This window comes from Electrophorus electricus, chromosome 5 (genome assembly GCF_041902795.1).
Source record: "Electrophorus electricus isolate QZ-2024a chromosome 5, ASM4190279v1, whole genome shotgun sequence".
NCBI lineage: Eukaryota > Metazoa > Chordata > Actinopteri > Gymnotiformes > Gymnotidae > Electrophorus > Electrophorus electricus.
The window spans coordinates 29,584,666-29,609,665 of NC_137501.1; the positions used below are offsets into that span (position 1 = coordinate 29,584,666).

Sequence of the window (25,000 nt, forward strand, 5' to 3'; positions counted from 1 at the left end):
CTGGAGCCTTGGAGCGGAGATGAAGCACGCCAGGAGAAGACCAAGGACGAGGTGGTGGTGGGGTTTGCTTCATCACCTCGCCCCTGACGGGTGCCTCTCCCTCTGATCGCCTCCGAGCCGGCCTGGCCGGCCTGGCGGGGAGCAGCTGTCCAACCTTCTCTTCCCCGACAGAGGACTAACCCGTTAAGGACGGGCCTCGGATCTGACGCAGCCCGACAGGTTGGGGGCACGTGGAGGAAGCACTTTTAACACAGGAGTGAGCAGAAAAAGGGTTGTTGGGAAGTCGGAGCTGTCATGCAGTATCCCCCCCAGAACACAGACATACAACGGAGCGGGAAGTAAGAAGAAAGTGAGGAGTGGGAGCAGGAGGGGGGGAGAGAGAGAGAGGGAGAGAGAGAGAGAGAGAGAGAGAGAGAGAGAGAGAGAAAGACAGGCAGAGGGGAGACAGCCTCTACTCACCATTGAAGCCTCAACACTTCATCAAAAGCAATAAGGAACGTGCCACAGGGTCAAGAGCTTGTCCGAGAGATTGAGTGCACACTGGGGCGCACAAGCCCAGGCACACGCACACACGCACGCAAACGTACACACTCATTGCATCTCGCTTGTCTTGATTTGGGCAAAACAATTTCATTGAACATTAAACAATATCTTGACAATGCCGACAGCAGCTTTCTCTCTCTCTCTCTGTGTGTGTGTGTGTGTGTGTGTGTGTGTGTGTGTGTGTGTGTGTGTGTGTGTGTGTGTGTGTGTGTGTGTGTGTGTGTGTGTGTGTGTGTGTGTGTGTGTGTGCGCGTGCGTGCAAGAGTGGGTGGGCAGGAGGCTTGGGAACAGTGATGTTGTCTGAGTTAATGAGGACAGGTCCGGCTCGGGGAGGGTCAGGAGACTTGCATACCTAGCTCCGCTCCGGGAAGTTTAATTAGGCAGTAGTATCAGGCAGCTGGTCACCGCACACACACACACACACACACACACACACACACACACACACACACACACACGCACACACACACACACGCACGCACGTGTATTAATATCTTCAGGCTTTATTGTAGATAAATATTGCATAACCCTCAGCTGAACCTTGACCACAATAATTTGTCCAGAGATTTGACAACACAGAATGGCTTCGTTTTCTTTCTTTTTTTTTTTTTTCTTTTTTGATTAATTTCTCCGGCAGACGTGGTTCATTCCAACAGTCCGTTTTGCCATTTCGGTCCGGGTTCGGGAGGTTCTGCTCTTCGTAAACTAAGGTGTGTCCTTATGGTCCTCTCTGGTCCAACTGCTTTTCTTTTAGGATCCGTTCCACACAAATCCGGAGGATTTGACCAAAATAAAACTCATCTTTACCTCCGCAATGCAGGTCGTGTGTTTGCAAAGCTGTGCTTTCCTGCTGGGTGTTCTCCTTCCCCTCCCTGACCCCCTCTCTCCCCCTTTCTGCAGTAATGGTCTCTTCTGCTGCTTCTCCTTGACCCCCAGATCCTTGCTGTAAATGTCAACATGCTTTATGATGCCTGTGATGAGTTTATTGATGGACTGAATCACACACGTGCGCACACACACACATGCACAACCTAAACAGTAATCTATTACACCTGACTGGCCCAAGGTGGCCATATCTCCTGCCTTTCCTACAGAACTTTCCCAAAAGCCAAAACGACGAAGGTCCTTCTGCTCTGATCGTTTGATGGCCGACTGCTGGGCCTCTTGCTCCGCCCTTTTTGGCGTCCTCTTCTCTCTACCGTCTCTCGTCCAGGTAAAGGAGAGGGAACGGGGACAGAGGGCAACCCGAGCCGGGAGGGGGCTGACACCAAGGCCAACAGGGCAAGGCTGGCATCAGCTAGGTCCACCTGGCACATCCAGAGCCTGGCACAGTGATGGATAACCCACATTAAAACCCGAGATCTCTGCAGAGTAACACTAACCCCACCCATCCTGGTGGAGGGAGGGAATGAGCATGAAAGTAGTGTGTGTGTGTGTGTGTGTGTGTGTGTGTGTGAGGGGGCTGGGTAGCAGGTGTGACCTCCTTTCCTCCACTATGCTAATGTTGCAATATTATATTAGCCAAGTGTGAACACATGCCACTGGATTTCTGAACATAAGATTTTTGAGGCCAGGCCAGCCATAGGTTTCTGACTCCCAGCCGACAGCACGAGCAGCTCGGAGTCCGGGGTGAGTCGGGCTGGCTCTCTATCTGGAAGACAGACGCTTAGACACCCGTGGCTTCTGCTGCAGAACACGCGGCCTTCAGAAGCCCAGCTGAGCTACCGTTGCGCTGCCACCTACAGCTTACTTCTGTCTTCAGTTTATTTTAGTTCGTACGCTACAAGGCAAAATAACGCCAACTTTTGTCAAAATAAACATGGTTCCCCCCTGCCCGTCTTTTTCCAAAAGAACTAATGTTTAACACTGAATTTAAAGCACTTCAGCTAAGCGACATTTAATTTATTTTTGCTGAAATTACACTTCAAAATATCCTTCAGTCTTCTGTACCTGAGCAGACACATGTCCCTGGCGTGGCCTTCCATGACCAGTTCTTCTAAAGTTCTTTTTGAGTGGTGGGATGTGCTTTTCTTGCGGAGCGGTCAAGTCTCAGCGGTGAGACCTCCAGGGCTGGTGGGAGCCTTCCGCTGCCCTGTGGAGTTCCGTTTCCCTGCCAGCCTCCACACAAGCCTGTAGCACACCTGTGTTTCATGTAGCATCTAAGGTGGTGTCTAAGACTACAGATCTGTGAGGGAATACAAAGCTGTAGGACTTCAGAGAGAGAGACAGAGGGAGTGAGCGTGCGAGGGGGACGTAGGGGGGCAGTGATATATGCGTACATAGGGGGGAGTTGATCAGCCTTGGCAGTGCCTATTTATCTTTTGAAGCCAGTGCCGCAGTTTATTAAAACCACGCTTAACTCCTATTCTGATGAAATTCTTCATTCTTCAGATTTTATGCCATCATTGCCCTTTCTTTTGTTTTGACCATCTCTCTCTCTGTCTTTCTCTTTCCCTCGCTCTCTCGCTTGCATTGTCTTTGGGTGTAATCTGTCATCTCCAGTGTAATAAAGCCTGTAGCATTCCAGGAGCTGGGCCCATTGTGTTGGTTCACGGGCCCCCTCCGTTCTCATTCGCTCACTGTCGACGTGATGGACGCCGATAAAGAGAATTCCGTAATGAAGCATTACTCATGGGGATGAGCCCTGGACGCCCGGCACCTCGGGCTCCGCACCGATGCCCCGACCCGACGCAATTTCACCTTGTAATCAAGTGGATGGAGTCACACCCCGACGCTTAGACGAGTGCAGCTGACTTCCATTTGGAACTACCAGTCTTTCCTCTGTTCAGAGGGGAGATGGACCGCTGGTTCGGAACGCGAACGTGTCCGGCGTGATGGGATCTGTTGGGAATCCGGGCTTAGTAACAATTACTAAGGCTGCGCAGGTGACGTGTTTTGCGCGTTCTCCATTTCCATTAATAACGCCTCGATCGGCTCGCTAACCTTGAGCGCAAGGACACCCGTCAGGCAAGCCGGGAGGATGTGGCCCTGGTAAACGCCCCCTTATCTAGTTACCTAGACTCTACGGGATCCTGCCAACTTCATTTAAGTCATTGACCAATACCAGGAAGGGGCTTGATTACTCCAAGCAATGCTAGCCTGATCAAAACTAGCTTCACAAACACCAGCTGCTACCAGTGGCGATGCACCATTGGCTCGGTCTGTAGCAGGTGCTGGATTTGTTCTGCGCTTAGACAGTGGACGCAGGGTGAGGCTAGCGTGCGCGGTCACAGCCTGATGGAAGGAGAAGACGGACTCCGGTGTGCCGACCTTCGGCGTGAATTACAGTTAGCATAAAAACTTGGAGGGGAAAAAAGATGAGGCAAACTCAGTATACGCGAGGAAAAACCCGGGGGGGGGGATTTCTTTTAGACTGCATACCCTTTACCCAAAAAAGGAGTCGACTGGCCAAAACGTGTGGGGTTCAAATTTTACATCTGTAGTTTTGCCCTCAGCTAAGAGGCTAACTTAGCCAACAGGCCCAAAAAAGCGACCAGCAAGACAACCACCTCTGAGAAAGAAAGAAACAAATACTCGATGGATGGATAGGTAGACAAGAACACAGTCCAGCTGCTATTAAAGCCTTCCTGCAGACAGATGCTAATGAGATTCAGCACATCGTTCCGTGTCTCTGCTTACACTTGGTTGCCAAACAAACACATGACTCCTCCTCCCACAGCACACTCAGACACCCCACCCTGATGCCCACCAACCCACCCCCCAGTTTTCCCTCTCTGTTCCTAACCTCTTTTCAGATGTCACACGGCGGTAAACAATTAAGCAATTCCGAACGGACCTGTGTGGCCCCGATGATGCTCTCTGCGGTGAACTCCGATACAGACTTCCCAATATTCGATGATTATGGATTAAGTCACAGGCCCTGACAGAGTGGTGGGTTGATTATTGATCGGGGGCCGCACTGTCCAGTGGGTCGCAGGGGCCCAGGGCCGTGCCTGATATTGTCATACCAACAACATTGCCTGCTCTGCTGTGTAATTGCCCGAGAGTAATGACGCAGAAGGGAACACGGCAGTACAAGACGGACGCATTGATCTTTTTTTTTTTTTTAATGACGCTGCGTGGTTCAAACTGCTTAGAAGACCAGAGGAGGTTACTATATAAAGGCTCCATTGGAAGTTTGACTTTGCTGTACAGCCTAATCTGCATAATACAACGAAATGGGGCATTTTTCCTTTAACTTACTGGAGTTATTTTGGTATGCGAAGCTACAGCTAGACTCTTGGAGAAGCTAATTAGACGTATAAAGAGAAGAAAAGCTCTTTTTTTAATAATGCAGGACTCCTGAGATTAAAACGGCAAGCCGGGCTTCTCTGCTTTCTCCGTCCAGCGGTTTGAACGGCTGGCTTTAATCCTGTGGTTCCCCGCCCTCTATATGGTCCTGCAGTTACACTTTGCGGTTCTCAGGTGTGGAAGTGGATCCTTTTTTTTAGGTTCAGCCTTGTAGTGTCAGCGTCCACTTAAATTCACTTTGTGCTCCGTCCAGCCGAACAAGTGTAACAGAATACAATTCACGGTAGCAAGAACCGGACAGGAATATATCAGGACAGAAAGAGAGAGGGAAGGTAACTTGGAAACGCTCCTTTGTATGGCTCTCCCGTTAGTGTTATCGTTGAAGTGAACGGCGCGTGCCTGCGTGTTGCTGTGTAGAGGCCTCGGGAGCACCGCCCCGCCTGGTTTCACGCAGAGGCCTAATTAAAACTGCGACCCGGTTCTCGCTGTTCAGAGACAGATAATGGGGAAACCAGGGAAAAACAACAACAACAACAACAACAACAACACAAAGTAAGTTTCTGTGCAAACAGAGAAACCTGCTCAGTGTTTTAGCCTCTCACACACGAGGCTTTGTGGACGACACCAGCGAAAAGATGTTGTAATTAGCAGTAAACGCACCCAGGACTCTCCACCTACGCCAGAGCCACATGTAAGTGATTTCAACCTAATGTCTGGGCCAGAGTATTCATATACCACAGCGCTGGCGACCGACCAGCTGTGCGTCTGAATGTCCCCATGCTGTAAGCATGTGTTACCACGCAGACACACACACACACACACGCGCGCGCGCGCGCGCGTGCGAGGAATGCCCTGCAGGAGTAATTATGTGGAAAGAAAGCTGCGCCTCTCACCTCGAATCCGAACAACATTACGGCAGCAGTCAGCAGTTACCACACAGAAATGCCACAGTTCTGCCGCAGAGCCAGCGTGGGGTGGAGGGGGGCAACACAGCGAGCAACCCTCTCCATTACGTCTTAATTAGATCACCTTTAGCTAAATGCCATCTAAGACGGGGGAAAAAAGCAGTTGGCTGGCCATAATCCAAACCCAAAGGCTAGCGCTCGACAGATAGCACAAAGCCTAGCGCAACACTGCTACGTTTGCTCTCTGGGTTCTCTCTCCATGTCAAAGTTAAATAAATCAAATAAATCAGACCAAAATGAATGCCACACCTCCAAAGGCTTATTTTTCACACTTTATGTGGCTCTTTTAAGATACAATGGGAGACGTTGTTCCATGCTGCTCTGTATCTCACACCAAACAGACTGTTAGCAAATTTTTTTTATAGCATTTCTAGTCGTTATATGTCAGGAAAGCCATTCGAAGGAATAGCCCTGACCCTACTGTCCTGCCTTAGATCATGACAGTCGACTTCTAGTTGCCCTGGAGCTGTGTGCCTATAACCATCTGCCACCCCCCACCCCCAGCTTTCTCAGTGCGTCCTTGTAAATAAACAAACAAACGAACAAACAAATAAATAATATTCCATTGGTTTTCTTTTCCCTTTTTGTTTTCCCAGCATTTCCCTAATGCTGCGGATCCCACATTGCGGACGTTGTAAGGTGAGTAAATGCAGTCTGTCCCTCGCAAGAAGACATAATGAAACAGGATGGAGGGATTCTATTTATACCTCAGCCGGCAGCCTTCGGCGGCTGTGTCAGGACTTAACAGCCTCCGTGCTCGGTGACAATGCACTCCTCCGATCCTTCTCTCTCTCCGCTGCTCCCTCTCTCCCGTTCCAGCACTTCCATTTGAAAGGAGGAAGTCTTATTTATTTTCACACCCCAGCCGCGTCCACACATGTAGTGCCGTTTTAGGCCGATTTCAAGATCCACGGTGATCGAATATATTAAAAACAAACACTTTTGTCGCTTTTGTGGCGCGTTGGAAAGCCTGGAGGTTTTGTTTTGTTAGGGCCCTGTTCATTTCCACAGAGCTGAATGGGAACTCATGACATACGCACATTATGCTTCTCTCTTCTCCTTAGTTAACCCCCCCCCCCACCCCAAATGGTGAAAAGTGTAGTTGGTGCACTGCGTGTTAGTGTCGCAGTAAGACGCTCTGTATCCTCTCTGCTCAAAGACAGAGGCCGACCGGAGTGCACACCTGCCAAAATGCCTGTTCGATGGCGCGCACACACACACACACACACACACACACACACACACACACACACACACACACTCCCTAGCAACAGGGGGCGATGTAATAAAAAAAGAAGCAGAAATCAATACGTTCCCGTAGGAATTGTGTAAGAGCACTGGAGGAGACTGGCTCGCACATACTAAGGGCTTATCACCTCCCTCGGACTCCCATAAACCCACGGGCCTCACTGGCTCCAGTCGCTCTGACCTGATGGCCTGCACCAGCGTCCTTCATCCTCGGCTCCGGACGAAATGATCATGGTTAATAGGTTAATGCTGACGAAGAAATGAAACCTCCATCCCGTTAGAACACCACACCCAGGGCCCACAAAGCATTACGCCTTTGAACGACGGGATATTGACTGTAATTTGCAGCAACTATAAAACCTCCTTTGCCCCAAGTCTTGCCTAACTGCTATCTCTCTCTCTCTTTCTCTCCATGTCTCTCTCCCTTACCTCATCCCTCTCTACTTGTCTCTCTCTCTCCCACATCCATCTCTCTTCATGTCTTCCACCCCTCCCTCACATGGATTCATTCACTGCCCTGCCAGATAAGCTCCTCTTTATCTTTCTGTCTCTTCATCATCTCTCCTCTCTCTCTCCCTCTCTCTCTTACATATTTAGCGAACAAATCACCCCACCTTCCTTCTGTCTGGAGCCACTCAGGTCCGTGGTGACAAGGAACTTGAACAAACAGCTGAGGTGATTAAACGTGAAAGCTGAGCGGTGATGACTCCTACACACATGCGCTGCCATCGCGGAGAAAGCAACATTGGATTGTGCGGACAATCGTTGAGCCTTTAGGGTCAGATATATCACCTGAAGTGAGGGGCCACTATCTTCGTGGGCTTCACAAAATGTCACACTCCAGCGGTAGAGGAAAATATCAGGACTTCCTAAAAAGCAAGATGTGAGAGCCCTAAAAGAATATGCTACAGAAACATTTAAAAATGCGTGCAGCCTTCTTTAATGTTATCTTAATGTTGATGTAAAAAGCCATTTGAAAAATGTCCAAAATGTCAACCGCCCTTTAATGATGATTACGAAAGTTACAGGTTATATACACCTGACTCTTCCCTGAACGTGAAATGTAAATTCTAGTAATTTTTTAACATGCTCCAGACAATCACATATCAATGGAGAAATTTCAGACAGACACACAACAGAACATGTCTAGCAGTTCTGCCGGGCCTAGGATCAAGCCCTGCTCCAGTCTCCACGAACACCTACAGGAGGTTCAGTGCAGTTAAAAGTGCCTGTGAAGAGAAACTTCTACCACTGGCCCATCAGCGGTGGATAGAAACAGAGCCTCGTTTCTGGGCAGTCTTTAGGTAACAGGAATACAAATAAAGGTGACATTTGTCACAGAGCAACCAACACATCCACCACCTCTACCACCACCCTGCTTCTGCCCAGATACTGCTAAACAGATACGAAGGAGTTAAAAAAGTTGGAATAGTTTTCTCCCTCATCAATGTCAGTATTTATGAAAAATAACTTTAATGATTCATCCTGTCCGGACTAAGGCTTGGTACGCACCGACACTAAAGAACTAATGCAATCCACGAGTGACTGATGTTCCGTGACATCACTGTCACCTGTGGGAATTTACACTCGAACACACCTCATCTGATGAAAGACACACACGTTCTGCACCTGCGCAAAAACACGTACCGCTTCCTGAAGACGCGAGTTTCTTATGGCAAGTATGCAGAGCTCTGAGTGACTACTGCTTCTCCTTGAGCTCCTCCCTTCCATAAAGCTGCTTCCAGTAACGTTAAGGTAATGACAAACGTTCCACCTGTTTTGCAGATAGTTAGCACAACAAAACCACTTTCTGTGTTGCAAAATATAATGGCACTGCTTCAGCAGATCAAGGCATGATGTGACCAACAACAACAAAAAAATATGTCTGTATTAACTTGTTTCAAGTCAAATTTAGACGGAAGAGCCAATCAGAAAACTCCATTATGGTTGCGTCCCAGTGCCGATTCAACATGAACAATCACCCAAAACAGCGCTGACAAAGACCAGACAGAACACACGGCACTGGACACAGGCAACGGTCAGTCACTGATGCCAACCGACTGGCGGACGCCATCCGATGGCCAATACTCAGGTCGACGTGTCCCTAGCCAAGTAAGCCCAGGAAGTTTTCACTGCCGTGTGTCCTTTGCAAAACACGAGGCTCAAAAACATTCTGCCAGCCTCTATTGTTTTTTCAAACAGAACCAGAGATAATGAAGCTTTTGGGGGAATATATTTGAGCCTGTATCTCACTCCCCAGCTGTGAGTCCAGAGGTGCTACGATTCCTCCTCACTCAGAAGGATGTAATGCAGTCCCGTAAATTCCCATCTACCTAGTTAACGTAACGAGCATGCTGTGACATAGTACCTGATTAAACCATTAGCTGGGGGGGTTTACAGGCTTATTATGTTACTGATGTCATTGGAATTGGCAGAAAGGTGGCGTCTAGTTTGCCGTAACTGTGTGTAATACGCGTCCCCGTGCTTCCCGTCTCTTTCGTCCGCTCGACAGCATGGACTACGCAGAGGCGGCGGACGAGGTTGATCTGGCTGTGCTGCAGCGGCCTCGCTCATTCCGCTGCCCCTCCCGTGCCCAGCCCAATGACATTACCCCGTCATTACCCCGCCATTACCCCGCCATTAGCCAGCCACTGTGCTATGGGTGATTAGTGTGCCTCCTTCCGGTTCGTGCCCACCCCCGCAGACGCTATCTTTGTCTGGGGTGGCCTCGCACGTCTGGGGGTGGGGGGGTTATGGAGAGGACTCCTTAATCAAGCTGCTACGTTGGCTACGTTGAGTTTTTTTGTGTGCACTGCGGGCAGTCCATGAGCACACGCCCTCGTGTTTCGGTCAGGGCTGGGTTTCCCCAAAAGTATCGCAAGATTATCACAAAGATCATCGTTAAATGGGAGAGTGAACTTTGTGTCTCTGTCTCTCTCTCTCTCTCTCATTTTAGATTATGGATGCTTTGGGAAAACAGGGACCAGGAATGTTGTGTAATGTGCAGGATCGGACTTCACGGTGTTTGTGTGTCATGCGGTAACCGTCTTAAAGGTACCAGAGCAGTTTTTGAAAAGTTTGCTTTCAAAGATGAAACTCTGTTACAGTTCACTCCAATTTACCTACAGATGAGTCCATGTGATCTTCTTGCTATTTGTTTTCTCATATTCTTGTCTCTCATCTAAACCAGATCCAGAAGCTAAAGAAAGTATCCAAAAAAAAAGTCACTTTCTGACGGAGGACGCCAAGAGAAAATGAGTCTCGATTTGTACATATTTTTATATTTTCTTTTCACCTTGAGATGAATAATGCAGTATTCCAGCATATCCGCCCACCCCCGCGAGCGTTCGTGATCTAGCGCAATCACATCCACAGTTCCTGCTTCACATCCGAGTCTGAAATCACAGCTTGAGTGTGCAGCACGCACGCACACACACACACACACACACACACACACAAAACAAACCAGAGAAGGGGGGGGGGGTCCCTCAGGACCTCACAAGCTCAGAGATATATGAGAGTCTCAGAGATATATACGAGAGAGCAGATTAAGCCAAATGATGCCAGATCACTGGAAAGACGGATGGATGGGTGGATTGTGTAGGTGTTCGCTTCACACTCCTTCTCAACAAAAAAGGAAAAAAGAAGCTAGACATCAGAGATGACTGCCAATGAGGCGACGATGGTGTGCGTGCGCGTGTGTTTGTTCTGCTGAGAACCGCAAGTCTCACATCCCTTGCCGGAGAACTTTTTTTCTCTAGTTTTCGTGCTGTGAACCTCTTTGGTGCGGAGTGACGCTCTTAGCCAGGGAGAGAGCTCTGCTCCTGATTGGCTGCAGGTCATATGCCGAGCCCGTGAAGATGAGCGATGGTGGCAGAGAGACGATCCCTTTCGTCCCCGCGTGCCGCACGGAAGGCTTTTCCGGAAGGGGTTCCGCCAAAGTGGCTCCACTCACAGGGTGAGGTGCGGAAGAGGGGTGGGGGCAGGAACCGGTCGCGTGCGGCTCGCCCGTCCTTCAAGTGCCGGCACGACAGACCGGGTCCCGGACTGCCGTGCTCGCTATCGTCAGCGCCCACGCTCAAAACAACAGGAATCTATTCTCCTTGATCCAGATTGCCACTCAGACGCCATGTTTATTCAAAAGTGCCGAGCACCGAAATATGGCAAGCGACTGCATGCTTGTGGTGGTGTTTTATTTGTTTTTTTGTTTAGTTTTTAAAATTTTTCTAACAATCGAGACCCTGCAGGGATTTGAGTAGTACTTAGCAACAGCAGGGAGCATCAGGCTTGCCATAGTTACTAGCTGCAGTCCCTTGGAGCTGGCACACAGCAAACGCGCTGATCTTAGCCTACACAGGGGAAGGGGGAGAATTGCGTGCCAATGTCAAGCCTGTTGTGTTGTTGTGTTTGTGTGTGTGTATGTGCGTATGTATGTGTGCGTACGCCCCCACAGGGAGCGGCTTACCCAGGCATGAAATTTACGCCCTATGAGTTGGTGTCTCGGGGCAGGCGCTTTAATAGGTGTGCAGGGGATCGCGTGAGACAGACGCTTCCCTGAAGGACAGGACGCCTCCAGCGAGTGGAGGCAACGACAACACACACTCACGCACACTCGCACGCACAGAGAGTCAACAACCCAGCGGGTTCACCACACGTGGGCACATTCCACAAAATACAGTGATCCCAAGATTAAACCGCACCCCCCCCCTCCCTAAAAAACAAAAATTCAAATTTTGACATTTTCCTGACAACAGGACCACTTCCACAACCCCAGCACTGTCGTCCTCAGTGGTGAGTTTTAGGTTGGGGACCTGCTGGCTGTTGGAGGGTCGATGACTGACCATCATCTGTACTCACCGTCGTATGTTCTGCAGTGTCGGTTCTGCTTGATCCTGGTCAGTGCCATCATGGCTGACTGTGTGTGTTGAATCGCCGTCATCAGTCAGCCGCGGGGACGTTTTCTGATTGGCTCTTCAACATACATTTGACAAGTTTTTTTGGGGGGCGGGGGGGTTTGGTGGCATTGCGCCTTTATCTACTGAGGCATTGTGCTAGCGCAACATTGTAATGTGCAACGCAGGAAGTGGTTTTGTTGTGCTTTCTATCTGGAAAACAGGAACATTTTTTATTACCTTAATGTTACCGGAAGCAGGTTTATGGAAGGGAGGAGCACAAGGAGAAGCAGGAGTCACTCAGAACTCCGCATACTCGTCAGATGAAGCCTTTCCACATATTCTCCTTTTTTTGCGGGTGCAGAAGGTGTGTCGTTCATCAGCTGAGGTCTGCTCGGTGCGGTCGAGTGTGAATACATACACGACGGGCAACAGTGTGCGGACGGACGGCAATCAGTTAGTGCTAGGTATTCAGTGTCGGTCTGGTGTGTGCTAAGTTTGTTGCTGAGCTGTTCGCGTTAAGGCTGAAATCCTGCAGTGGGATGGACTGCGTTAGCTGGGAGAGCCAACGCGGCACGCTTGAGGCTCGGTTGCTCGTGACTGACATGACCTACGAGTGGAGTGAGGTCGTGCCAACGAGACCCGCCCTCGTCTGACCACGCAAACCAAACAATCAAAATTAAACACTTTTTAAGACCACAGAATAAACAAATGTCCATAATTGTCAATACCATGACAGCGAAGCGAGAATATGTGTATGCAGGGAAGACTGGTCAGAAGCAGGGATTACGTACATGCCAGATTAAGCGAGGCAACGATCAGTAATAGGAACCAGCTCCTCCCCTGTCTCTGCACGTGAACGCGTTCCTAAGAGGGTGATGCAAGTGATGTGCACGGGCTGATGGGAAGAGTCCTGGCACGTTCCCTAGGGAGCCCCATCCAGTATCCACAAAGGCGAGAGGTCACGCACACGGTGACCCTCTCCCGCCAGCTCAGGGCGGTTCGTGCTTTAAGAGGCGGCCACGCTAATGTATCCTGAACACCGCAGCAGGGCGTTATGTAATCCCTGTCCTTTACACTGGTGCCGACTGCATGCCTTAACGTCACGGCCGGTAAGAGGACGAGGCTTTTCTCTTCTTTCTCCTCTTCTCTCTCTCACCTGCCCCCTCCCTCTCGCTCCTTCCCCGGTTCTCTGCCTGTGCTCTCCAGGGTAGCGCTGGATGCTAATGTTTGCTATATGGTGCGCGCCTGCTCCTTCCGCGCCGCCGACGGCAAGCACTCACTCTGGAGCTCGTCCTCGTCCACGCTGCAGCCCCAGAGACCACTTACGGCTCACTTTGATCCTGGCGAGTGTGTGCGAGTGCGTGAGTGCACTTACTGTGAGGGCTTCGCAGCTCTTAGGTTTGAGGAACCTGCGGTGCGTTTGGTTTGCATATTGTTGAATGAACTCCTGTTGTAGGGCCGGCCCCCCCCGGGCCACGGACCACCCAGACCTGCCCTGACACCTGCGTTCAGCACCAGGGCTTCTGCCTGTATCGCATCCCTTAAGGACAACACCAGGGCCAGCAACTCACCACGGGTCTGGGCTCGTGTGTGAGTGATGTGTGTGTGTGTGCTTGTACCTTTTTTCAATATGCAAACTTGGTGTGTTCTTAAATGGAAATGTGCTGCCAATGCGTGAGAGGGTGAGGGGGTGAGGGGGGTGAGTTGGTGAGAGGGTGAGTTGGTGAGAGGGTGAGGGGGTGAGAGGGTGAGTAAACAGCAAAGAGAATTACAGGCAGGTCAGAGATGCGCACAACAGCCCCCTTTACCCCCGCCAGCACACAGCCAGAACAGGACCAATCACGAGAGAGAGAGAGAGAGCGAGAGAAATGTCATTACCCACATTAGCGGTGTGATGTGGCATCAGCCATATCCCTATCGCCATCATAAATAAGCACCGCTCTGTTACGCAACTCCATGGATGCGGGTGATGCTACGTCTATTGTTGCCTGCCGCATCTCCTGTGACTGGGACTGCGTGGCACTTATGGCAGAATGCACTCGTGTAGGACCATTATTCCTGTAAGTACCCCAACCTTTCACTGGAAAGCTTTCCAACTGTGTCATATAATCATGTATGGCTGTGTGCACGCGTGCGTGTGTAAAACGATGCATCTGAAAGAACAGGTGTGTGTGTGGGGAGCAGGTGTGCTTTCGGGACACGGGCTGTAAGGAGGGTAATGGGCGTTTACTCACAATGTGCAGTTTGAGATAGTCTCCGAGGCCTGAGGAGCTGTCCACGCGGATCAGCAACGCCTCCTTCTGCTGTGTGCTGAATCCCAGCGCCAGCCGGTCGGCTCGAGTGCTGGGACGATCGTTGGGCGGCCACGTGTACTTGATCCGCCCGCCGTCCCGGCCGAAGATGTACGTTGTCCCCGCTGCAGTTGTCCCGACAGAGTGACGGGAAGTGCGGAGAGAGAGGGAGGGAAGGAGAGAGAGAGAGAGAGAGAGAGAGAGAGAGAGAGAGAGAGAGAGAGAGAGAGGAGAGAGAGAGAGAGAGAGAGAGAGAGAGGGAGAGAGAGAGAAGGAGAGAGACAGATGTATAGAGAAAGACACACACAGAAAGAAAGAGAGAGGGGGGAGAGAGAGAGAGAGAGAGAGAGAGAGAGACAGATGTATAGAGAAAGACACACACAGAAAGAAAGAGAGAGGGGGGGAGGGAGAGAGAGAGAGGGAGAGAGAGGGAGAGAGAGAGAGACAGATGTATAGAAAAAGACACACAGAAAGAAAGAGAGAGAGAGAGAGAGAGAGGGAGAGAGAGAGAAGGAGAGAGACAGATGTATAGAGAAAGACACACACAGAAAGAAAGAGAGGGGGGGAGAGAGAGAGAGGGAGAGAGAGAGACAGATGTATAGAGAAAGACACACACAGAAAGAAAGAGAGAGGGGGGGAGGGAGAGAGAGAGAGGGAGAGAGAGGGAGAGAGAGAGACAGATGTATAGAGAAAGACACACAGAAAGAAAGAGAGAGAGAGAGAGAGAGAGAGAGAGAGAGAGAGAGAGGGGTTGTTAGTTTATTTTACTCTTTCACCAACCTGTCATGTTAGGAAAGAGTCCAAAACCTCTTTCCGCACGCAGTAATAAAAATGCTTAAAGACGTACCAGTTCATTTCTCGGGGAGTTCCTAAAGACATTAGCCATCATCCAGCAATAACAAAGCACAAGGCAGAGAAGCGCAGCACAGTCTAGTACATTTCAATTAGCCACATCAAAGAGAATGAGGGCTTTAAGGCTATTGGCAGAGGCTCCTTAATTCACACCGCTGAGCTCTGCCACGCAACAACCAATGTGAATTTTCAGCTCCAGCGAGCGTGCTCGTCTGGGCCTCTGTAGTGAAAGACTCCGCCACGTGTCAGGCGTGTCACAGAAGCTCGGCTGCAGGAATCCGACCTCTGTACGCCACAAACTACCAACAGCTGTCTAGGTGTGGGGGCTTTGAGGAGGAACTGCAGGCGTGTATTACAGAACGGCGTCAGAAATAGAACCGGGCTGAGCACAGGCGGGGGAATGGAGGCTTTCCACTGTCAACACGACGGGCGTTCGCGTCACACGCAACACGGGATCGGTACAAAATTAGAACGTATAGGCACTGAGAATATACGAGATATAAATAAACGTGTCAGGGGAACAAGCACGCGTGGAGTGTTTGGATCTCGGATTTACTCTGGACCTGCGACCCTGGACCCTGTCTTAACATGTCTGAGCCAGTGTTCAGAAAACCACAGTTAAACAAGAGCTAGACAAGTTCCTGAACTTGGTGAACTAAGCGTGGGAGATGAAAAAAGGTGTCGGTAATAAGATTTAAAAAAATTTAAAAAGAAAAATGGAAAAACGCTTGAAAAAGCAAATGAATCTCGCTAAAACAGGCTTAGAACTGTTGGAAACAACACCACTAGTGCGGAGGACGCTGACCATGGACTGCAGTAATGCGCAGCAACCCGACATCCGATAAAAGCCTGAGACAGTCATGTAGATCTGATCACAATCTGAGACACGCGGATTTAACGCGTGCCTCATTTCAACACCAGGTGGGAAAAAAATAGACCAAGCAAGAGAGCGAGAACTAAACAAATATTTACAGGCAACAGTCATGTGCTGCATGCCTGTTTCCATTTGTGGATGAACACACAAGCGGTGAAGCAGCAGGCTGGCTGGGGAAGATCCAGCTCTGCGTCAGCTCCGTCAGCCGGTAGCTATTGCCACTCACCCACAGAGCCGAGTGGCGTGTGCCACTCCACAGACGGGTTTGGGAGGGCAGCCAGTGGGCACCGGGCCGGGCCGGGCCGGCGAGAGTGGCATAAACCCGACTGTAATCCCAACACCTTTCGGGTAAAGTACCTCCCCAGGCACGGACATCTTGCATTTCTTTCTCCGTTTGCTCCTGTGTTTACGGCAGGGAGGCGTGGGCTTTGTCTGGCGTCTCCTCTCTAGGGCCTCCCGCTACACGCACACCAGACCACACACTCAAGCAAAAAACATGCCCTGGGAAAACGGGCATGTGAAAAGCGCAAAGGCTTAAGGTTATACAGACCGTTGGCCGCTCTACGTAGACCGGTTGCATCTGTTCTGCCGGGTTACAGTTTCAGCATGTTGATATGGCGCGCGGTTTCTGATTTAATTGCAAAATGAGAGTTGCGTTCCCCGACACGATGGTGGGTGTCATCGTGCAATTGTACTGCGGTAGGAGAGGAAACTGTATTACAGCATCCGTGGCCTCGCTGAGCCCCGGCGCGTGCACGCATGCACACAAAGCGAGTTTCTCCAAACTCCATGCTTATTCTAATTAAGACCTTTCACACCATGTCAGTGGTTAGAAGGGCCTTTCAGACAACTTTGGGCCAATCCTGACGCACTGGGTCAGGCCCCAGAGTCCCAGTCCTGCTGACAGCCTACACAGCCCCAGTTCCCATTTCCACAGTCTGACATCGTAATTACAGTGGAGGCGCTACGGTAATGCACATCTCCAGCATAGAGAATGGGCCTGTTGAGCTGCCACAGCGCTTCTCGCGCAGTGAAACCCTGTTTAGCCAGGGATTATGGGGAAATGACCACAAATTACTGGATTAGAGTTTTTAGTGACATTAAATAATGTTACATTACACATAATAGGTCAAATATGTTTTAGAGTGAATTCATGCTACTAGAAAGCATAATAACACCATAATAACAGGTACAATTAAAGTACAGATCATTTACGGCCCAGTCCGTAATCCCTCTTATCTGTGTCTAGCACAACCTCAGTGATGGTTTTAACACTCAAAATCAAACATGATATCATGGTTAGTTACTCCAGTAAGGCCTCACTTGTTCTCTGTAAAGACACACAGAGATATACATGTGACTATACTGACAGGTTCTGAGGTGTTGTCGTCAAGACGATTTATTGGGGTTTTTATATGATACATTGGAGTGACCAGTGAGAAGCTACCTTGGAAGTTCCTCAGTACTAGCTCATTACTAAGCACAAGTTCCTCAGTATTAAGCACAGGTTCCTCAATACAAACTCAGTACTAAGCACAAGCTCCTCAGTACTTACTCAGTACTAAGCACATGTTCCTCGATACTAACTCAGTACTAAGCACAAGTTCCTCAGTACTAACTCTGTACTACGCACAAGTTCCTCAGTACTAAGCCCAGGTTCCTCAGTACTAAGCACAATAACAGTAATAACATCATCAGTAAGAATGTGCTATGTATGATTCAAAATGGAATAACATTTCTAATAAAGGTCTGGGAGGAAAACCAGCAAACCTTTACTTTAAGCATTCCAGACAGACATAATGAAACTAAAAAGTGGGACACAGGGGATTCACGCAGGGTTTTCCAATATGCCACCTATCCAAGCTGAGGGCCAGAAGAACAGCCCAGAACCTGGCTCCTCCCCCACAGCCGAGGGGGGAAAGAACAGCCCAGAACCTGGCTCCTCCCCCACAGCCGACGGAGAAAAGAACAGCCCAGAACCTGGCTCCTCCCCCATTTTATCACTGCACTCGCAGAGGCAGAAATCCGGAGAACAGTAAACGCGCTGCATGCCTCGGGAACGCGGGTGTGAAATCCTGCTCCTGCAGAGAGTAATTATCCCGGCTCCCTCTCCCGGGATGTTCACTCCGATATGGATCTGTTGTAGTCACTGGATATAGTGTGGTGGAAGTAACACTACCCTCTACTGCTTGGTGGCTGTTTAGTTGATGGCAGTCTCATGGTCCCCCTCGCTCTCTCCTGGTCGCCAGAGGAAAACAGTGATTCATGCGGAATTCAGTTTCAGGGGTTTCCGGCTCCGCGGGTCCCAAGTGACGACTGCGTGGCGTGCCAACTGGGATCCGAAAAGCGGAGGCACGTCGGGGGCCGGTGGCCCCGTCGAGGTCAGGTGGAGGCGTGCGGCGATGACGAGGCTGGCGTCTGTAAGCACGCCGGGGGAGCGTGGCTGGGAGTTAATGACTGTAATGGGCTTTGCGTTCGGACGCTCCGGCCCACCTCCGCTGCACATTAATGAAGCGCCAGTCCCACGCAAACTGGATGATTAGCGTCTTAAATTTAACTCGGCGTTGGACGTCAGAGAGAGAGGGAGAGAGAGGGAGAGAGAGAGAGAGAGGGAGAGAGAGAGAGGGAGAGAGAGGGAGAGAGAGAGAGAGAGAGAGAGAGGGAGAGAGAAAGGAGATGACAGGACATTTCCATTCAGCTCCGCACCTAGGGACAGTCCCTCAGTCTTTCTTGACCTCTAATGCTTTGGTTGTCATCTGCTAATGAGCCTCAGATTACATCCACTGCCCAGAAATGGGAGGGAATCCAATTAAAGTCCCGCCTCTCTGACGGCAACGGTGCAGCTCCACTCGTGCATGGCACCTACCAGCCTTAATTAAAATCCAGCAGGCTCAAGGCAGACGTTTTCATGCTGGTGTGTACAGAAGCGCAGCCAGTCAGGCCTCGTTCACGCAGGTCCACAGCAAGCCTGCGTTGGCATCACACGCGGACGCGCACGCAGTTCGGAGAAATGGGACACGTCCAGCTTAAGGAACGGGGCTCGGACGACCGTGCACGGCCAAGTCATGAACGGACGGAACGGGGAGGTCTGCTTGCTTGTGTGCTGCATCATAGAGAGGTGCTGAGACCCGAATTGCGCAAAGTAAATAAATAAATAAACAAAAATGAACAAAACCACACACTCATTAAAACTGTCCTGATTCTTCCTCTGGCTGCGAGACTGGTGAGACGAATCCCTGGCCCATGTGCGTGTCTGTCAGCGTGTACTCACACGAAGGCCAGCATTCACGGTACGTGCACAGCTTGTGACCTGACCTAACCCTCACCAGAAGTGCTCATCAGGTCCACTCCCAAACGATCGTGCTGGAAAGAGAATGAGGGCTTTGTATTTTGGGAAAAAGCAATTCCATACAAACATTGAGGTAAGATCTTCCATCTGCCCTTGTTTCTCTGATTTTCTGTATGGTTAATGTAAATGTAGTTAGCATGATTACAACGGTTTCCATGTTCCCTCGTGGATCAGTGGTAAAACGTATAAGGCTTCTGAGTGTGTGTTCACTTATGCAAACAGGGTCAATGTCTAATTGAGGATTGTTTTGGCTTTTAAGTTTTAGATTCAGCTGTTCTTGGCAAGCTGTGAGCCATAGGGGGTTGAGATCTCACATTTTCTGTGAATAACTACCTGACAAATCTCCTCCAACATCCAACATACAAGAATGATCAAAACACCAATCTCCTACTTGTGCACACACACACACACACACACACACACACACACACACACACACACACACACGTTAAAATATAGCAGATTGCATTGTTCTTACTCCTGCTCTAAATTCTAAAATGTTAACGTAAAACAGCACATCACATCCTATAATTTAGCATCTATTACACCCCAGCCCCCATGCTGGTTACAGTGTCGGTCTAACCAGTGAGAGCCTCTCTGGCACTACAGAGGCCATTAGGATTCCTTCATAAAACATCTGCTTCTCAAGCAGTTCCTCTCCAGGCCCCGGCAGGCCTCCATCCCCACGGTTATTCACGCCCCCCCCACCCACCCCCCGCCGGACCTAAATCACAAAGCTTGTAGGCTTAGCGTTACGTTCCGTCACCTTGTAGCGGTGTTTCATCTTGACACGAGAACGTAATGTTTGCTTTGGCTTTTTGCGCAGCGATTATGTTTTTACGGTAAAAATGATGTATAGTTTTATGCCTCGTGCAGAGCTGTTTGCAACATGCAATGTTGAAGGGCCATTTTCTCTTTCATTCTGTTTGAGCAGGGCACAAAGAGAAAACCCTGTTGTTCTTAGTCGTTTTTTCCCCCCAGATAAAGAACATCTCTGAAGTATCAACATGTAGCACTCTATAACTACATAAGTCCTTTTGGATGGAAGTAAACATTCACATTAAGTAAAATATAAGCAAATAAAAAGATTTTTATTGTTTCCAATAAAGCAAACACTACCAACAAACCAGAAAAGTAAATGCAGTTAACTGTGTTTTATAGTGAATTCAAACCTCCAGGAAACAAGGAGCTGTTCATAGCCAACAGGGGTGTCACAAAACTCACGGAAAAGTCATTTACACACTTCCCAATCCACCCGCGAAACAACATACATGACGATTTTCCATGTCCCTCATATAGCAGTGTGGCACCGCGCAGAGCCCCGCCCCAACGCAGAGCCCCGCCCCAACACAGAGCCCCACCCAATTCTCACCATCCTTGTGTTTGCCTAATACGTCTCAACCTATCGGCTCGTGCACGACCCCAATGCTATAAACCCCTGCAGCTCACCACCCAGACCCTGTGGTTTTCAGCCGTGTCCAGGAGAAACCCTTTTAGCTGGTGGCTCATCAACGTAATGGAGATCCATAAAGAAGAGCTGGCGGGCTCTTTTCAAAGCTCAGCCAGAGGTGGCAGGGGTTAGGTGTAACCCACTGGTTCTTGGTCACTCATCCCCGTCTGCTGCGGTGATGGACACGGAGCATCAGGGCTCCGGTCAAGCGCAGAGCTCTAGTAAGCAGCACAGAGCAGTGGTGTCTGGGTAATGTGGCATGCTGACTGATTCGGACTATCACTATCGACACACTGGATCGAACGTAGCTCGAACAATCCAACAAGCTCACCCAATCACCACTTTAAAGACCTTTTAAAGACACTGGCTAGTTTTTCCTCTTGGGCAAGTACAATATCGGTATTTTTCTACTAGACACAGAGGTCCCTGAGTGCTTGAGAGTTCTAGAGAGTCAGCTATGGGTTCTCTGGGCTGTTCCAAGATCAGGTTCAGTCAAGAAAAAAAAGCTTCATTCTCTGTATCTGGGAATCCAACGTAGCTGGATTTGGATTTCTGTAGTATTTTTTGGAGATTTCTGGTGCTAGAGCTCTGTCCACATCCGGATGCCTTGTTTGGTGCAGGCATCAATGTCTCCTTTACATCGAAACTGCCTCCGATCGCTCATACATCATATGGATTGAGGATGACAGATCAGGAGAGAAAAGGTGGCCTATGACAGCCTTACGTTTGGTGGGGGGGGGGGGGGGTTTGACCTTAATAGGAGATTGCGAAAGTCCTTGCAGTTCTGCCAATCAGGGCTCAAGATCATGTGATATGACCAACACACCCAGGGGTGTGATAACGATGCCACAGTGGGCACAGGTTAGCCGTGTTTGACGACAGAAAACCTAATGTGGAGAAATGAGCATGAGCTGAGCAACTCTGGGGAACGAGCGTCTGAAAGGAGCAAGAAACATTGCATCATGCATCATGTACCGTCATGCATGCACAGAGAAGATGAAGACAGCTGTTAAGAGGGTCAAGCTTTCCAGTCGACCTCGGAGACTAACCTCTCCACCGCTGTTCAGAGTTCAGAGGAAACACCTTCATGTTTTTTTTTTTTTCTTCTAAAGATGTGCTTTCCCTGTGATCTCAAGGTCTAGGAGCCAAAAAAAAACCCGCCCTAAAAAAACCCTCATACAGTCGCTCATCTCTCGTGCCCGATTGTACAGGGTCGTTCAGAAAGAGCATGTCTAAAGACAGGAGGCTGAATTCGACTATGTACATCACACACTGAGATATCAGTGACACTGAACACAATATGAATCTAATGTAAATTGAAATGTAAATATCTGGGCTTTTATAAAGACCATGTGAAGCCTGAGCTGAAAGCATGCTCTCAGTAAGGCTCTGCCCCGTGACTAAGAGTTGACTCGCTGGGTATTACGTGGATACAGTGCCAAGCTAAGCAACTCCATTCAGACTGTTTCTTTTTACCTTCCCGGGTTTATGGAATCGCTGCTCTCATTCAACAGCGCATGCTAGCAAACCCAGCTGCGCTAAACGCCAAGACGAGAGAGGACAAATGTATTACACTGCTCCAGAGCCACGGTCAACGGTTTTGCTTGTGCGCGCGTGGTGAGTCGAAGCTCGGGGCTTGTTCTAGTCCCCGAGGGCAACCCTCTGACCCCCACCTCGCGCAACCACACAAGCCTCGGCTAATTTTCACCCGAGCGGGCGGATTTGTATGAAAGCTGAGGAAATCGCAATCTCGCTCAGATGCCCACCCGTTACACACACGTCAACCCACGCACTCCACGCTCAGCGCTGCCCCCGCGAAGCCTCTCTCTCCTGAGGGCGGCAGGAGAAATTAGCATGCTAGGCGGCTACAGCTGCAAGCCAGCATTGTCGCTGCTGACAGGACCAAATTGTCATAATTAACCTGTCCAAGTGTGAGCTGGTGGTCCCCGCTGGCCAGCTAATGGTTCCAGTTGCCCACAGCCAAAGCCAGGCTCTGTTTACCAGCAGCTTCTGCTCCGCCATCCGCTCCGGTCTGGCTCCCTCCTTCTCTGGAGTTCGCCAATCCCTCTTGCCTCCACGGCGTGACCCGCAGCGTAGACGGTGCGGCATGTTCCCCCCAACCCTTCAGTGACAAATTGCTCTTCTGTGTCTCATTGCTGAAACACCCGAGGCAGCTGTGTCAACACATTTGTCTGATCAACATACGCTTTAGTGGCTATCAAAACCTCCCGCCCTCCCGTTAGGCTTCAACTCCCCCCCCCCCACACACACCTTTTTATCCACCCCTGGTCTGTGCAGCCAACAGGTGTGGTGTTTAACAGTGGTTCCAATTACTGAAGAAGAGGAAAAAAACACAACGGGAGAGAGAGGAGATAATTACACAGAGGAAGCCAGCCGGAAAACGGGAAGGTGATGCAAGGAGCTCTGTGAGAAAAAAAAAAAAAAAGTGAACGAGAGCTCGACATTGGCCCGGCTGTGAGCTGAAGGAAAATGAGTCCTTGACGTGTCATGCTGTGCCTCAGTCATGCTGTGCCTCTTACAGGAGTCCAGCCCATGACCAGGAGGCCACGACCAGCGGTGCAGGTGGGAGGAGCCTGTGGATGACACTACCAGCACAGGGGAAGTGGCGACTAGCCGTATGCAGATGTGAAAATGGTAAGCTGACCCTCTGGGTCATCTCAAATGTTCATCGGACGCTTGGCTCATCTGGCTCAGTGCTCAAGTGATCTCTGAAGCACCAGGATGGTTGATAAGGAATACCGGGCAGGAGATGTACTGTCAGTTGACGGTGTCCGGGAGAGAAACTGTCGTCAGGACAGGACACGCAACGTTGAGGCTCGAGGTTCGCCGTGTTGTCCGGGAAATAGCTGCCTCTGGGGAAGATGTGGACAGCACAGCTATCCCTCTGAGGAAGACTTTCATAAGCACGGAAAGAACCTGTGATCTGCTGCGCCAGGCGTGAAGGGGCTTGCTGTGTCATGTCCCTGAGCGCAGACATCACACGGTGGAAGGGAGACGGGGGAAATGGAGAAGGCCGTGTTCCTCCAGTTCATCAGTCTGCCAGAGGAACTTCTGCTCTAACGCGCGCGTGTGTGTGTGTTTGTTCATGTGTCTGCCTGAGCATAGCAGAGTTTCTATTTCAGCACACAAAGGATGTATTTGGGCTCATTCATGGGCATTTCATGCCATTTGTATTTTGGGCAGTTTTTTTCTGTGTGTGTGTGTGTGTGTGTGTGTGTGTGTGTGTGTGTGTGTGTGAGAGAGAGAGAGTCAAGGCTTCATTACGATCACGTGAATAAGGCAGAGTCAGGTGGCTTGTGTTTCATCTCCTAAACTTTCGCTAATCATGGCTCAGGAGACGCCAAAGCATGCGTCTTTAATTGCCGGATTAAAAATCCTCCTCTATAGCTTCTGTTGCTTTTCTTTGTGCATAAGCCCACACTAAATGGGATAATGTTATTTAATTAGCCGCATGGCTTAAGGAAATGAAACTTTAAAAAAGGGAAGCTGACGCAAAGATGACGAGGATAAACTTGGCAGATCTCAGCACAACCCGTGGTTACTTGGAATCTCGTTTGGGATGGAGAAAGAGAGAGAGAGAGAGAGAGAACGCACGCATGAGTTAACGTTATATATGCATACACCTCTAAACGTGTATAGACATTTAAGAAGATCCATAGTCTTCCATGAGAAGCAGATCTACTTGTCAACACCTTAAACTGAACACGACAAGAGAAGAATGTGCGCCCACACAACAAGTACTAGATAAGCGGAGAACAGAGGTACATCGGGGGGGGGCTCAGCTAATATTAGGTGGCGTTTAGGTGGGATTGGATGGTGCACGCATTTTATCAGCGATTCCCAGCAGTGGGGAAGCTCGAGGAGGCGAGCGAAGAGGCTGCAAAGGTGTGATCCCCTCCCAATCCTATTAGTGCGGATTAGAGCACGCCTTTTCCTGCAGGCTCACCATCGTACATCGCCCCAAAAGAATAGCAATGACATCGCTGACGTTTTCGTTCGCCACCTCACTCAGACCTCATAAGGTTTATCGGTTCAGTGGTATTCCTTTGAGTCTCGCCCTCCGGAAAACCAGTCCTTAGGAGGAGACACAGTGGGATCTACTGAGCCCTGGCGCCAGGATTAGCCAGGGAAAACAAATAAGGCCTTTCAATCAACGCTTTTCACTGCTAGGTGTGTGCTGTAAGAAAAAAAGAAAAAAAATATCACCATACTTGAGAGCATGTTTTATTCAAAAAAATCTGAACTTCACAATTTGTGATGG

The 25,000-nt window shown here is 49.8% G+C and overlaps 1 protein-coding gene across 33 annotated transcripts in view; it reads right to left on the reverse strand.

Annotated features, from left to right (window-relative positions):
* The window catches only part of LOC113578995 (neurexin-1a-like), a 297,820-nt gene that overhangs the window by 83,036 nt on the left and 189,784 nt on the right, over positions 1-25,000 (reverse strand). For 29 of the 33 annotated variants that reach the window (XR_014123871.1, XM_081714756.1, XM_081714754.1 and 26 more), the window contains one exon: positions 14,137-14,318. Coding sequence is in view for 29 of the 33 variants with exons in the window: in XM_081714756.1 (XP_081570882.1) it covers positions 14,137-14,318 (182 nt within the window). In the remaining 4 variants the exon portion in view is untranslated. Of the gene's footprint in view, positions 1-10,302; positions 10,455-14,136; positions 14,319-15,040; positions 15,190-25,000 lie in introns of those variants that run through there. The other 4 variants (XM_081714751.1, XM_081714748.1, XM_081714746.1 and 1 more) reach the window with 4 other exon arrangements.